Consider the following 16,885-nt stretch of genomic DNA (forward strand, 5'->3'; position numbering starts at 1 on the left):
CTGTCTTTCTTGCCCTCAACCCTATCACCTATTGCCCTGTTGCTGTGGGTTCCACCCCTCCCACGGCACTCTAGTTTAAACCCTTCCAAGTAGCATGAGAAAACCTCCCAGTGAGGATGCTGATTCCCCACAAGATCAGATGTAAACCATATAGAAAAACAAACACAGAAAACCTACAGCACAAAACAGGCCCTTCGGCCCACAAAGCTGTGCTGAACACGTCCTTACCTTAGAATGACCTAGGCTTACCCATAGTCCTCTATTTTTCTAAGCTCCGTGTATCCATCCAGGAGTCTCTTAAAAGACCCTATCATTTCCACCTCCACCACCGTTGCCAGCAGCCCATTCCATGCACTCACGACTCTCTGCATAAAAACTTACCCCTGACATCTCCTCTGTACCTACTTCCAAGCACCTTAAAACTATGCCGTCTCATGCTAGCCATTTCAGCCCTGGGAAAAAGCCTCTGACTATCTACACAATCAATGCCTCTCATCATCTTATACACCTCTATCAGGTCACCTATCATCCTCCGTCACTCCAAGGAGAAAAGGCTGAGTTCACTCAACCTATTCTCATAAGGCATGCTCCCCAATCCAGGCAACATCCTTGTAAATCTCCTCTGCACCCTTTCTATGGTTTCCACGTCCTTCTTGTAGTGAGGCAACCAGAATTGATCACAGTACTCCAAGTGGGGTCTGACCAGGGTCCTATATAGCTACAACATTACCTCTCAGCTCTTAAACTCAATCCCATGATTGATGAAGGCCAATGCACTGTATGCCTTCTTAACCATAGAGTCAACCTGTGCAGCAGCTTTGAGTGTCCTATGGACACGGACCCTAAAATCCCTCTGATCCTCCACACTGCTAAGAGTCTTATCATTAATACTATATTCTGCCATCATATTTGACCTACCAAAAGGAACCACCTCACACTCATCTGGCTGAACTCCATCTGCCACTTCTCAGCCCAGTTTTGCATTCCATCAATGTCCCGCTGTAATCTCTGACAGCCCTCCACACTATCCACAACACCCCCAACCCTTGTGTCATCAGCAAATTTACTAACCCATCCCCCCACTTCCTCATCCAGGTCATTTATAAAAATTACAAGGAGATGGGGTCCCAGAACAGATCCATGAGGCACACCACTGGTCACCGGTGTGTGCTCAGATCCCACCTGTACTGCAGAAGACCCCAGTGATCCATCAATTGCAAGTCCTCCCTCCTGCGCGGCTCCTTAGCTTTGTATGGAATTGCACTGTGCATCTGTTTCTCACCTCACTGGCATGTGGCATGAGTAGTAACACGGAAACTACAACCCCGAGGCCTTGATCTTTAACTTTTGATCTACCTTTTTAAAATCCCTTTGTAGGACCTCATCCCTGCTTCTGCCTATGTTTTTGGCACCCAAATGGAGCATAGCCTCTAGTTGCTCACCTGCCCTCTCAGAAAATCCTGTAGTTATTGCGGGACATCCGTGACCCTAGATATTCATGATCATCCATCATTATACACCGTGTCATATCACACGGGTGATCAAGGTCTTTCCAGGACCGTGATTTTCTTGGCAAACTTTCTATACAGGTGGTTTGTCATTGCCGAATTCGGGCAGTGTCTTTACAAGACGGGTGATCCCAGCCATTATCAATACTCTTTAGAGATTGTCAGTCTGGTGTCAGTGGTCGCATAAGCAGCACTTAGACCATCCACCACCTGCTCCCGTGGATTCATGTGACCCTGATCAGGGGGCTAAGCAGGTGCTACACCTTGCCCAAGGGTGACCTGCGGGCTAGCAAAGGGAAGGAGAGCCTTACACCTCCTTTGGCAGAGACAGATCTCTACCCTGCCTCCCATCCATATTAAGAAAGGCATCAATTTTAATAAAAAACATCAATTAGTTATCAAAAATGTAAACAAATAAAGCAAATAGCAAAGGCATCATACCGGTCGGCGAAGGAAGAACAAAGTAACAGCTCCAACCAGAGGCATCTGACTGGACAGAGGTTCCAGGATTACTCGGAGTGTACCATGCAGCTGTAATACAATCACGGGTATTAACAATTGCCAGCTTTAAAGAACCATTACTTTCCCATTAGCAACACCACAAAAGCAAAGCAAAGCAATCCAACAATTACAGTTACTTCTCTACACGGAATACATCAATACGCTACTCATTCAAATAAGACCATACGACATAGGAGCAGAATTAGGCCATTCAGCCCATTGAGTCTGCTCTGCTATTTCATCATGGATGATCCTGGATCCCACTCAACCCCGTACACCCACCTTCTCACCATTTCCCTTGATGTCCTGAGCAATCAATTTCTGTTTTAAATATACCCTCTGACTTGGCCTCCACTGCAGTCTGACAGAGCATTCTTGCAGATTCACCACTCTTTGTCTAAACAAATTCCTCCTTATTTCTGTTCAAAGAGGTTGCCCCTCAACTTCGAGGCTGTGTCCTCTAGTTGTGGATACCCCACCAGATGAAACGTTCTCTCCACATCCACCCAATCTACTCCTTTCAACTTTTGGTGGGTTTCAATAAGATCCCCACATATTCTTCTAAATTACAGTGAGTACAGGCCCAAAGCTGCCAAACGCTCATATATGTTAACCCCTTCATTCCCATAATCATCCTCTGGACTCTCTCCAACAACAATACATTCTTTCTGAGGGAAGGGGTCCAAAACATTTGACAATACTCCAAGTGCAACCTGACTAGTGTCTTATAAAGACTCAGCATTATCTCCTTGCTTTTATATTCTATTCACCTTGAAATAAATGCCCAACATTGCATTTGCTTTCTTTACCTGTAAATTAACCTTCTGGGAGTCTTGCACGAGGACTCCTAAGTCTCTCTGCACCTCCAATGTTTGAAGCTTTTCCTCCTTAGATAATAATCTGCACTATTGTTCCTTTGATCAAAATGCATTATCATACATTTCCAAACACTGTGTTCCATCTGCCATTATTTTGCCTATTCTTCCAATTTGTCTAAGTCCCGCTGCAATCGCATTGCTTCCTCAGCACTACCTACCCCTCCACCTATCTTTGTATCATCTGCAAACTTTGCCACAAAGCCATCAATTCCACTAGACGACAAACAATGTGAAAAGTAGCAGTCCCAATACTGACTCCTGAGGAACACCACGAGTCACCGGCAACTGACCAAAAATGGGCCCCTTTATTTCCACCCACTGCCTCTTGCCTGTCAGCCATTCTTCTATCCATGCCTGTATCTTTCCTGTAACGCCATAGGATTTTATCTTGTTAAGCAGCCTCACGTGTGGCACCTTATCAAATACCTTCTGAAAATCACAGTAAATGACATCCAATGCGCCTCCTTTGTCCGCCCTGCTTGTTACTTTGTCAAACAATTCCAACAGATTTGTCTGGCAAGATTTCCCTTCACAGAAACCATGCTAACTTTGACTTATTTTATCATTAGCCTATCAAATCTCTCTCATGATTCCACAGAGTAAATGATCATTAATAATTTGCTCTGGCAAGATGGTGCCAGTGACCAATGGCGACATCTCACTGACAGCTTACTAAACTATTGGATACACTTTCTTCTAGATATATTTCTTCCTCCAACTGTGATCAATTGCATAATTTTCCTTTAAAGAGTGTACTTTCAGGCTGAGTGATGATCTGGCACGTCCGCAGTCTCCTGGGGGATCTGGTTTGGAGTGCAGCTATGGCCGTCCCTGGGAGCGACTGCATTGATTCCTAAATGGCAGGACGTGAACTCATGGTCGGGTCCATTGCTGTGCGCTGATTGAAGTGTTGAGCAAGATTAAAATCGATGAGGACAAAAGCAGCAAATGAATGGGTGTTCAGTGCTGTCTGCTCATGTTTGACAAGTCTCCATTTCGCTGCTGCTGGTGGAAGGTGTAGCAGCCTTGGGTCCCATGTTGCAAGGTCTGCCTTGGCAGCTCATGAACGTGGACCCAGTTTCAGTCTGTCAACACAACCTCGATAGTAGGGAAGGCACAAAATTGACTATACTATCTGTAGTGCCTAAGGAGAGCTAATCTATCCCCAGAATTGCTGGCCAACTTTTACTGATGTGTGATAGAGAGCACGCTGACATAGGGAATGACAGTGTGGTTCTCTAGCCGCAGCCAGACAGGTCACAAAGCACTCCAATGGGTGATTAGGACAGCTAAGCACATCATTGGGACCCAACTACTGGACTTGGAGACAATCTACAGTTCTCAATGCCTATGTCGGGCTTGTAACATCATTAAAGACCCATCCCCTCCCGGACACTGTCTGTTCAATCTCCTGCCATCTGGTATGAGATACGGAAACATCGTAGACTGAAGAGTTAGACAGAAAAACAGCTTCTTCCCAAGGACTGTTGTGCAGCTGAATAATGCTACACCCCAGCTTGCTAATGGCCTTTGAGTGTTATGGACTATCAAAGTCAATTTTTGCATGTAAATACGGGATTTAAAAAAAATTAAGCCATACTGCATGCATTGTAAATATCTGTTTTGCAGAGACTGGAGTAGCACCGCAATCTCATTGTCTTGAGGAATGGCAATAAAGTTCTTTTCTATTCTAACCTTGGATAATGAATAACCTTCACCATTCCAATATATTACTTAACAACTACTTAATAAGTTATATGTCGGAGGGGACAAGGGTGGAGACATAGAGAAAGGAATTTAAAGGAGATTATACATAAATAAATTTTAAAGATTTACCACCTACCTGGAGTCCTTTTAAACCAGCTTTACATACTTTCTTCACCTCCACATTAATTTCACAATCCCCTACGTAGCTGGAACAGAAACATTAAATGAAACTCATATTTGCTAAGTCATCACCATGGAGCACACAGCTACGACACTGCACTGCAACCAGTAGTTTTTCTAATTTGCAGATGGCAACATCAAGTTTATTGTGATTCTCAAAACGGCAGTTTGCTTTTGTCGCACTCCTTTGCAAAACTGCTTTAAAATGTATACATATTTCCATTAATAAAATATGCAGTTATATAATCTTTGCCAATATTCACAGAGAAAGGGGTGGCTAGGAGAGGACATGACAGGTACACACGCCATGATTTCTACTGACAGAATATGAATTTGTGTTCCAAAAATAAGTACTGGCTTACATTTTCTTCTGTTAAGAAAGAAAACTTAGGAATTTGTTCCTTGTGTTATTATTCATTAGTTGTTCAAAATAACTTAGGATCTGAAAAGAAATTATGCAATGAAACACACCTTAATGCCTGTTTAAAAAAAGAAAATTAAATTTTAATAAATGTAATTTCTCCTTATGCAGTCTTGTGTAACTGCAAAATATCTGCACAGTGTTGTGGATACAACACAGAAACCTTCGTCCCCTCTGCTGATTTTATCTAACCTTCTCCGTGCCTCAATAAAGCAGTTACCATAATCAAAGACACCACCTATCCCACACACACACTTCTCCCCCTCTCCCATCAGGCAGAAGATACTGAAGCCCAAAAATATATACCACCAGGCTCAAGGACAGCTTCTATTCTTGTGATCAACACACATCAAAGTTGCTGGTGAACGCAGCAGGCCAGGCAGCATCTCTAGGAAGAGGCACAGTTGACGTTTCAGGCCAAGACCCTTCATCAGGACTCAGCCTGAAACGTGGACTGTACCTCTTCCTAGAGATGCTGCCTGGCCTGCTGCGTTCACCAGCAACTGATGTGTGTTGATTGAATTTCCAGCATCTGCAGAATTCCTCGTGTTTGCGTTCTATTCTTGTGCCAAGGTTTGGACTCACGAGAGGCAGGAAACATGTTCCTGATGTTGGGGGAGTCCAGAACCAGAGGCCACAGTTTAAGAATAAGGGGTAGACAATTTAGAATGGAGTTGAGGAAAAACTTTTTCACACAGAGGGTTGTGGATCTGTGGAATGCTCTGCCTCAGAAGGCAGTGGAGGCCAATTCTCTGGATTCTTTCAAAAAAGAGTCAGATAAAGCTCTTAAAGAGAGCGGAGTGAAGGGATATGGGGAGAAGGCAGGAACGGGGTACTGATTGTGGATGATCAGCCATGATCAGAGTGAATGGTGGTGCTGGCTCGAAGGGCTGAATGGCCTAGTCCTGTACCTATTGTCTATTGTCTAAGACCAACCTGGACTCTGCTGAAGATAACATAGCAGGTGCTTGAAAAGATCAGAAACATTTGATCGACCACTTAAACCAGACTGCTCTGTGCTTTTGAACAATAGGATCAAGGTTTCTCATACTGCAACAAATGTCATTCTTAACTTCCCAGCATTCATGGACCAAAGATTACTTCCACACTGTGGTGGATGTAACACTTGCTCAAGAAACCTCTGAGAACCTGTTTGCATCTTTTCCTCTGTCCATCTGGTAATCACTTCCTGTGGCAGAAGTGTCTGTTTCAGAATTATTGGGCACTGAATCCAATGGTCAATTATTGGACTCAGCCTGAAGGAAGAGAGAAGTTGTCAGAATAAAAAGGTGGGGGAGAGGGGTAAGAGGCTAGCTGGAAGGCGATAGGTGAAGCCAGGTAGGTGGGAAAGGTCAAGGGTTGGAGGAGAAGAAATTTGATAGGAGAGGAGTGTACACCATATGGTAAAGTGAAGGAGGAGTGGTCTAGGGATCAGTAATAGGCAGGTGAGAAGTAGTAAGAGGTCAGAGTGGGGAATAGAGGAAGGTGGTTGGAGGGGGGAGAAATTTGTTCACCAGAAGGAGAAACTGATATTTCAAAAATGCAGTTTGCTTTTGTGACACTCCCCTGCAAAACTGCTTTAACATCTATACACATTTCCATTAGCAATAAAGTATGCGGCTATATAATCTTTACAATATTCATAGAGAAACAGGTGGTTAGGAGGGGACATGACAGGTACACTCACCCTCACTTTCTACTGACAGGATGGTACCCAGACAGTCATAGTCATACTTTATTGATCCCGGAGGAAATTGGTTTTCATTACAGTTGCACCATAAATAATAAACAGTAATAAAACCATAAATAGTTAAATAGCAATATGTAAATTATGCCAGTAAATTATGAAATAAGTCCAGGACCAGCCTATTGGCTCAGGGTGTCTGACCCTCCAAGGGAGGAGTTGTAAAGTTTGATGGCCACAGGCAGGAATGACTTCCTATGACGCTCTGTGTTGCATCTCGGTGGAATGAGTCTCTGACTGAATGTACTCTTGTGCCCACCCAGTCCATTATGTAGTGGATGGGAGACATTGTCCAAGATGGCATGCAACTTAGACAGCATCCTCTTTCCAGACACCACCGTGAGAGAGTCCAGTTCCATCCCCACAACATCACTGGCCTTACGAATGAGAATATAATGTGTTGCTCCTCAACCCTGAGGGTGGCCTCATCTTGGCATAAAAGGAGGCCAAGGGTCAACAGACTGGAACGGGAATTAGAATGTTTGGCCTCCGGGAAGTGAAGTTGAGTATGTTTAAGCTCACTGCACCCTGACTGGGAAACATACAGAAGAATCACTTATGCTAGACAGACCACAAATTTTGAGGTCTTGATCTTCGAATACTTTTTTGTCACCTATGAATCAGAAGCTGTGCTGGCTTACACAAAATAGCACCATGTCTTGACACTTGCCAACCCCTGAAGAGGCTGGTCGTGAAAAGTGGTCCACATTTCGACATAGTTTTTTCATTGCCCTTCATCAAAGGACATAATGTTATAGAGAAGGGGATCGCTGTTTTAAAACCATAAGATATAGGAGCAAAATTAGGCCATTTGGCCAGTTGAGTGGATTCTGCCATTTCATCATGGCTGATCCAATTTTTCACTCAGCCCCAATCTCCTGCCTTCTCCCAGTGTCCCTTCATTGTCCTGACCAATCAAGAATCTATCAATAATTCTACATACAGACTTGGCCTCCACAGCTGCCTGTGGCAAAGGATTCCGCAGATTCACCACGCTCTGACTAAGGAAATTCCTCATCTCTGTTCTAAAAGGCTGCCCCTCTATTCTGAGGCCATGTCTTCTGGTTTTAGACTTTCCCACCATAGGAAGCATCCTCTCCACATCCACCCTGTCAAGGGCTTTCCCCATTCGATAGGTTTCAATGAGGTTACCCCTTATTCTTCTGAATTCCAGTCAATACAGGCTCATAGCTATCAAACGCTCTTCATATGACAAGCCATTCAAACCTGGAATCATTTTTGTGAACCTCTTTTGAACCCTTTCCAGTTTCAGCACAAGCTTTCTACGATAAGGGGCCCTAAACTGCTCATAAAACTCCAATTGAGGCCTCAATTTATAAATTCTTAACATTACATCCTTGGTGTTTAAGCGCTAGGCCAATTCTCTTAAGCGTTCCAGTGAATGGGTGAATAATGACTTGGAAATTCACATCAGAATGAGCTCATAGGCAGGTACTTGCATATTACAATTGCTGACTAATATTCACGGGATTGATCCTGATCTTAAAGCTGGACAGTTTCTCCATTTTAAAGTTCAAACGTTTAAAGAAAATTCGCTATGAAAGTACATACAAGTCACCATATACAACTCTGAGATTCCTTTCCTTGCGGGCATACCCAATAAATCCATAGAATAATAATCATAACAGAATCAACGAAGGACCGCACCATCGTGGGCATTCAAGCAATGTGCAAAACACAAGTTGTGTAAATACAAAAAGAAAGAAATAGTAATACTGAATAAATAAGCAATAAATATTGAGAACATGAGATAAAGAGTCCTTGAAAGTGAGATCAAAGATCATGGACAACAGGAAATCTGCAGATGCTGGAAATTCAAGCAACACACATAAAAGTTGCTGGTGAACGCAGCAGGCCAGGCAGCATCTGTAGGAAGAGGTGCAGTCGACGTTTCAGGCCGAGACCCTTCGTCAGGATCTTCGTCAAAGATCGTGGGAATGTTTCAATGATGGGGCCATTGAAGTTGAGTGAACTGATTTACCCATTTCTTGGGACTGAGAATGACTAGTTTCCAGGGCAATCAGTTGTAATCTGAGGTGGTAGATAAGACCACCCTGAACTCTGCAGGCTTTAGTTCAAGAGCCTGATAGTTGAGGGGTTAACTATTCCTGAACCTGGTCGTGTAAGACCTCAGGCTCCTGTACCTTCTTCCTGATGGCAGCAATGAGAAGAAATCCTGACCTGAGTGTTGGAGGTCCCCAGTGATGGCTGCTGCTCTCCTGCGACAAGGCTTCATGTAGATGTACTCAAAGGTGGGGAGGGTTTTACCTGTGATGGACTGGGCCCTATTTGCTACTTATTTGTAAGATTTCTCCTTAAGGTTGACTTGATTCCAGTGGGAGATGACAAGTAGCATTGCTTCAATAGGAACTGAATAAACAGTGGGGCAATGACGACAATAGGCTGTACTGAGATTGGTTCGTAGTAGACACGTTAGTTATGATCATGGCTTACAGGCAATCATAAAGGAGACGCAAGATAGAAAGAAATTCCTGTCAAGATCAAAACAAGGCTGCAACATTGAATCAATCAGTTGAAGCATACCAAGGTTTCTGGGAAATCATAAAATCCCGCACAGTTTATTGGTGCCGCTTCTGAAGATGTTCTTCAGCTGACCCACAGAGCAGATTTTGCCTCACAATGAAGGGAATGCACAGATGCCTCTAATACTGTCTTTATGAAATTTACCCACGTCCCCCAAATATACGCTTACTGCCCTGTGAACTGAATGCATCATTTTTCAATTGTTCAAATTTACTTGGATTAAATTTTTGCTCCAATACATTTTTTCACCTACTTACTCACCTGGACGAGGCAGGGTCGATTTGTTTTTCCCCTCCAGGTTTTAAGATACTCCTGCACTCAGATTAAGGGTTGAACAGATCTGGTGCAGAGGTTGCAAACTTTTTAGGTTTAATTACAAAGCAAACATCAAATCCATTATAATCTAAGCAAGAATCCTTTCTGGAAATACAGTGCAATACTTGGATGTGCAGGTGACTGAACATCCTTCAGATTGATTTTAAGCATGTAGTCAGCAAGGATTGTGCACCATGTTTCAACCACAATGCTTGTATTTTTATGCTATTGCCAAAACCTCCAATGTATTCCCACACGAGAGAGAGAAATGTGAACAAACCGGTTCCACCAACACTTGTCACTGCAAATTAGTCATAATTTACTAGTAACGATTCATATCTCCTTTTCTTAAACCTACATTTTATTTCTTATGTCGTGCTCACATAAACTTTTCCAGTGATCTGTATTTTGATACAATTGTGCGATCTCTAAATTCTTGCAATTCTATAACAAAGCACTGTGCAAAGCTAGTCTGAGGCTAAACTTCCTGTTCCAATAATAATGAATCCTCCAGGCTTTGATCTACTTTTGGAGCGGATTACCCATGAATAACATTGCAGCAAGTATGGTGTTTTATGAGTTAGAAGACTGTTTGGAGCAGGGATGGCAAACCGAGGGTCCACGGACCCTTGGTTAACTGCATTGGTCCATGGCATAAAAGGGTTGGGAACCTTTGGTTTTGAAGGCCAACAAAATAGCCAGTCTTAATATATGAGCCAGTATATTTTCTGTGGTAGATGAGCTGTCGTGAGGAGGTGTTTTTTAATGTCTAAAAAGTTGACATTTGCAAGGGCAGCAACTATATACAGGTGTCAACTGATTTGCATATTTCCAGCACTTTCCATTTTAGTTTTAGATTGCCAAGATCTGTAGGTTTTTTTTTCCAAATATTAAGGTTGAAGCCTCTTGCTACTTAATTTCCTTAGCTCAGAAATTTAAATTGGCTCCCAACCTCAGTCTAATTCGGAAATCCAGAAACAAATTTTGAAAGTGAGGTTGATTTACGCTCATTCACAAGCCATTGTACATCTGAGCTCTAAGTTGCGTACATGCTGGAGTGTGTAGCTGGACACTGACTCAGCACGCTCACAAGTTTACAAGACATGTAAAGAAAAAGACAAATTGTAGATCTTGAAGCTTTTAGTCATAGAGTCAGAGAAAACAACAGCACAAAACAGGCCCTTTGGCCCATCTATTCCATGCCAAACCACTTAAACTGTTATTCCCATCAACTTGCCTTAGACCAGAGCCCTTAGCATCCATGTACGATATCTATCCAAACTTCTCTTAAATGTTGAAATCAACCTCACGTGTACCACTTATGCTGGCAGCTCATTTCATACTTTCATCACCTCCTGAGTGAAGAAATTTTCCCTCATGTTTCCCTTGAACTTTTCACATTTCACCTTAACCCATGACTAGTTGTAGTCCCACCCAACCTCAGTAGAAAAAGTCTGCTTGCATTTACCTTGTCTATACCCTTCATAATATGCACACCTCTAGCAAATCTTCTCTTAATCTTCTACATTCCAAAGAATAAAGGACTAACTTATTCAATCTTTTCCTGAAGTAGATTAACCTATCCCACTTCTTAAACATTTTCCAGCCATTTTAATTTAACTTCCGATCTTCATAAAATTATTGTTGTTTTGAACAATTTCCCTTCAACATAATGTATTTTTGGTAAAGCGGATGTATGACAGGTTGAAAAAAAAAGCCTCTGTATTTAAATTCAAACACATTGGGCTCATTTTACACCAAAATGTGGAAAAACGAGCTTTTTTGACTTTCCATTGTAAGTGATTCTCAAACCAGTATACTTTTGCATTGTAGCACATTGCTCTGATGTGTAGAGATATATTGCAACAGACACAGAATGGTGGAGGAACTCAGCAGGTCAGGCAGCATCTGTGGAAATGAACACACAGTCGAGGCTTCGGGCTGAGACCCTTCATCAGGACTGGAAAGCAAGGGGGAAAATGGCAGAATAAAAAGGTGGGGAAGAAGGCTTGCTAGAAGGTGATGATGAAACCAGGTGGGTGGGAATGGTCAAGAGCTGGAGAGGAAGGAATCTGATAGAAGAGGAGAGTGGACCATAGGGGAGAGGGAAGGATGGGGGCCCCAAGGGGAAGTAATAGACAAGTGAAAGGATATTAAATGGCCAGAGTGGGGAATAGAGCGTAGAGGAAAGAGGGGGAGGGGCTGGAAAGGAATTTTTTTTTACCATTAGGAGAAATCAACATTCAAGCCATCAGGTGAGGTTGCTCAAACCCAGACAGCATACAAGGTGTTGCTTCTCCAGCCTGAGGGAGGCATAATTTTGGCACAAGATTTGTTGAAGCCATTGCAATTATCTAAAGATATTACATCTGATCTGTGCCAACATTTACGTGCTGGGCGGCACCTAATTAATTAGCTTGCTTATTTTGGCTTTTTTCTTAAAGATGTGCTGGGTGCGTTCCAGCTACCACTGCACCCCTGCATGCTTCGCGGCCCGGAGGCTGGGGACTACTGCCTTACACCTCCTTTGGTAGAGACATTTCTCCAGCCTGCCACCTGCGGTTCACCATGACATTCATATCATTTTTTATGGAAATGATGAAGACCATCTGTGAACACCACTGAGCCACATCAAATCAAACTTCCAGGAATGCTCTTCCACCCAAGCTTAGTGCAAACACCATTCCTACATCTACATTTCATTCAGTCATGGGAGCAGGAGGTAGACGGCTGAATGAGCAACCTGTGCATATCTCAAGTCCTGGTTATGTGACCTCTGGCGCCGGGCAGACAATCTCTGAAGAGAATTGATAATGGCTGGGGTCACCCGTCTTGTAAAGACACTGCCCAGAAGAACGCACTGGCAAACTACTTCTGTAGGAAAATTTGCTGAGAACAATCATGATCATGAGACCATGATCACCTACATCATACACATGCAAATAACAATGACGATGATGAAAGAATGCGGTGTATTTCTGAGTCAGGATAGTGTACAACTTGGTGAGTAAGCTGCAGGTGACACTCTAATGTTCCTGGCATCCTTGCGCTCATTAGTGTTGGAGGTTATGGGTTTGCCAGCTCCTGCTGCTGTAACTGCAGTGCCTTTTGTCAGTGGTAGGACTGCAGGCAGTGGTCACTGGTAATGGAAGGAATGAATGTTTCGGGGTGTGGATGGGGTGGGGTGCTAATCAAGCAACTTACTTTAGAGTCTTGGATGGTGTTAAGCTTTTCCCCAGTTTAATTTATTTATTGGGATACAGGACCGATGGAATAGGCCTTTCTATACCACTCGAGCTACACCACCCAGCAAACCCCCGATTTAGCCTAATCACAGGACAATTTGAAATGAGCCATTAACTTACCCACTGGTAGGTTGCCGATACATATTCGGACTGTGGGAGGATACTAGACCACCCGCGCAGTCACAAGGAGAACATCCAGGCTCCTTACAGGTAGTGGTGGGAATTGAACCTGGGTCACCTGTACTGCGAAGCGTTGTGCTAGACGCTACGCTACTGTGCTGTCCTTGTTGGAGCCAAATTCATCCAGACTAAGGAGAGTACTCTGGAATTCAAAGCCTGGTGTGATGGAGGTGGGAGGGATTCTTACAACATTTGAAATGTCTCTGGACAAGATATTTTTGAATCACTAAGACATGGAAGACTGTGGTTAAGTTCTGGAAAATGGGATTAACATAGGTTGGTACATGATGATTGACACATGCACATTGGGCAGATGTGCTTGTTGTATGCTGCCCGATTGATCTTCATGCATCAATACTACCACAGTCACCTCTTAATACTTTGTGATGCAGGTCTTCAGGTCCTGGTGACTTATTGCCTTTAAGCGCCACTAATTTCATCAATACTTTTATTTTAAAAAATGATTTCAAATTTGCCTTGATGATTTTCACTTATTCCCCCAATCATTATTAACTGTAGCTGAAGCCATCAACAGAGCTATAGTTGTGATTTTTTTCGCTACTTCTCAGGCATTCGCTTCTTCCTCCTAAAATTTTTTTTTTTTGGTTAAGTTTCTAATATCTATTTCTTGAGATTGATTCCCAAATTGTTATTTAACTCCTTAGGTTTCCTTATATAGTACGGTGTAGAAGGCACATATGTATACCTAGGGTGCCCAGGACTTTTGCACAGTATTGTTGAAATTTTATGTATTGTTCTGTGCTGCTACCACAAAATAAAAACAAATTTCATGATATATGTGGGAGATGGTAAACTTGATTCCGATATGAGTCTCTATTGTTGACTGAGAATGGGAAGGGGACAAGGAGAGGGGAATCATGGTTGGGAAAAGGGGAAGGGAGAGGGGAGGGAGCAGGAGGCACCAGAGAGACTTTCTGTAATCGTCTATTAACCCATTGCTTGGGATCAAACAACCTCGCCTGGTTTCTCAAGGCTGGGTGTGTTTGCACACACAACACCCCACACCCCTGGTGCTCCTTCTTTGCCAGCTGTCCCACACCCCTCCCATGATGCTCTACCCTCATCATTCCCAAAATCCTTTAATCCCACCAAATTTACAAACTTGCTCTTAATTCTAATTTAGATGAATCACATTGACAAGTACAGTACTATGCAATGGTCTTAAGCACCCTAGATCTGGGGTCCACGGATCCCTCAGTTAATGGTAGGGGTCCATGGCATAAAAAATGCTGGGAACCCTTGTACTTGTAAAATATGTGTGTGCGCCTAAGACTTTTACACTAACATTTAATTGTTTAGGACTTTGTGGAGTACAGGAAGTATGAGAGTTGCTTAATGATGAAAGTACACGGTCTGTATGGTTCTATCGTTATCATTCTGGTAGTCAAATGATACAAGCATAAAAGAGTTATGTCATAGTCATAGAAAAATACAGCATAGAAATAGGCCCTTCAGCCCATCTAGTCCATGCCAAAACCATTTAAACTGATCACTCCCATTGACCTGCATTAAGCATCAGCTGACAGAACCAGACAGGATACCAAGAAAAATAACTGCAGAGGAATAAAGCACAGAACCTGGGTCCGCAAAAGCATCTTGTGTCAGATTTTCTTATTCTATACTTCAGCATTATGTTTTGAACAATATTTAATTTGAATTCAGATGAATTGGCACCAATTGCTTTCACAAGTTCCCCAAGGACCGCTAGTTTAATCAAATATTAATTTGATAGGCTCAGTATGCTAAATTAGCAATGAGTCATTTTTCCTAAATCATAAACAAGTTGAAATCAGGTTCAGAGAAAAGAAAATGCATATGCTGACTGGGAAGAATGAAATTTTGTTTGAGTGGCTAACATCAAACCCAAGACTTAACTGATCTATGTGTACATTGTATCGTTCTAAATCTGGATTATTTTATCATTTTACCCCAAATAATTAGAAACAGAATCAGGTTTAATATCCCTGGTTGTGAAATTCGTTCACTTTACAGCAGCAGTACAGTATATACACACATACACACACTATAAATATATATATATATATATTTCAAAAGGTTCAAATGTTCCTTTTATTGTCAAAGTATGTATGTACAATAAACTCTGATATTTGTGTTCCCCAGATAGTCATGAAATACAGAAAAACCATGGAGCGGTTGAAAGAAATGACATCGATACCCCCCACCCTAGTGAAAAAAAAAGAAAGAAAAAGTAAAGAAAAATAAATAGTGCAAAAATAGAAAGAAAAAAATCGCAAAGTGGTGTTCGTGGGTTCAACGTCCATTCAGAAAATGGATTGCAGATGGGAAGAAGCTGTTCCTGAATCATTGAGTGCCTTCAGGTTTCTGTACCTCCCACCTGATGGTAACTATGAGAAGAGGGCATGTCCTGGGTGACTGCGTGACTGGGGGGGGGGGGGGGTTCCTGGATACTAAAGCGGCTAGTTTATTCCTTGTGAAATATTCGCCATTCAATTAACTTAGCAGCAATTCACATTCAATGAAAAGGTTTAACATTTCATCATTTTTAGTCCCTGCTTCCACTGTTTTACAATAGTGATTGTTGACACAGGTCTTCTCTATCATCCACAACAGAAAGGTGATACTGGAAATATAACTAGGATCAGTGACGGGTAAAGCAAGTAATTTAATATACACAGATCTTTACTGAATAAACAATGCAAAAAAAACACACGTTTTGTAAAATGGAATTACCTGATTTGCAAATCGATGATCACTTGCCGTCTGTCCACCTGCTCAGTGTATACTTTGATACCAGAGATTTTAGGTGACTGGAAAAGAAGTAGGGTTTATTAGCAACTCTCCCCCACTTAAAGTTCATTTGTTACAGATATCTCATTCAAAATAAGCTTAAAACTACAATCTACATCTTCATTTGACAGAAGCTTAAGTGATCCTATGCCTTAAAGTCCTTTTAAAGTTTTGGTGGAAAATGTACAGAAATTTAAATTTGATACGTTAATGTGAAAACATAGGCAGATGCTTCATAGAGACAGTCTTCGAACAGAGGTGGTCAAAAGTAGCCTCCTTCAGGCTGTGCCTTGTAAGCTAACAGTTTATCCAAACATAAGCAAACCACTAGACTTCTTAGGCAACCCACACAAAATGCTGGAGGAACTCAGCAGGTCAGGCAGCATGTATGGAAAAGTGTAAACAGTTGATGTTTTGGGCCGAGACCCTTCAACAGGACTGATGAAAGGTCTCGACCCGAAACACCAACTGTATACTCTTTTCCATAGATGCTGCCTGACCTGCTGAGTTCCTCCAGCATTTTGAGTGTTGCTTTTCAATTTCCAGGATCTGCTAATTTTCTCGAGTTTGTGATACCACTAGACTTCTTGACTTGGGTGGGGGGGGGGGAAGGATGTGTTGGTGGGGCGGTGGCAGGGAAAGAAGAGGGAGTAAGCCTGAGATAAGGACAGTGCGCATCTGGAATGAGGAGGCCTAGAAGCACACAGCGAGCAAGGCGGCATTCCTTAGAGGGGAAACAGAGATAACGTTTCAGAAAATGACACTTTACCAGAACTGCAGTCAGGTGAAAGCAAGAAAGATAGACAAAACTTCTACTCCCCTCCTCTCCCTTGTCTGCTTTAAGCCAAGGC

General features: G+C 42.5%; 1 protein-coding gene across 2 annotated transcripts in view; it reads right to left on the minus strand.

Moving 5' to 3' along the window:
* LOC134348681 (extended synaptotagmin-3-like) overlaps positions 1 to 16,885 on the minus strand; it is a 118,138-nt gene that overhangs the window by 64,208 nt on the left and 37,045 nt on the right. For both annotated transcript variants that reach the window (XM_063052457.1, XM_063052458.1), the window contains exons 4-6: positions 15,978 to 16,054; positions 4,731 to 4,800; positions 1,950 to 2,039 (exon numbers count right to left, since the gene is read on the minus strand). In XM_063052457.1, the coding sequence (XP_062908527.1) occupies positions 1,950 to 2,039; positions 4,731 to 4,800; positions 15,978 to 16,054 (237 nt within the window). The remainder of the gene's footprint in view (positions 1 to 1,949; positions 2,040 to 4,730; positions 4,801 to 15,977; positions 16,055 to 16,885) is intronic.

The sequence above is a fragment of the Mobula hypostoma genome, chromosome 6, assembly GCF_963921235.1.
Source record: "Mobula hypostoma chromosome 6, sMobHyp1.1, whole genome shotgun sequence".
Classification (NCBI taxonomy): domain Eukaryota; kingdom Metazoa; phylum Chordata; class Chondrichthyes; order Myliobatiformes; family Myliobatidae; genus Mobula; species Mobula hypostoma.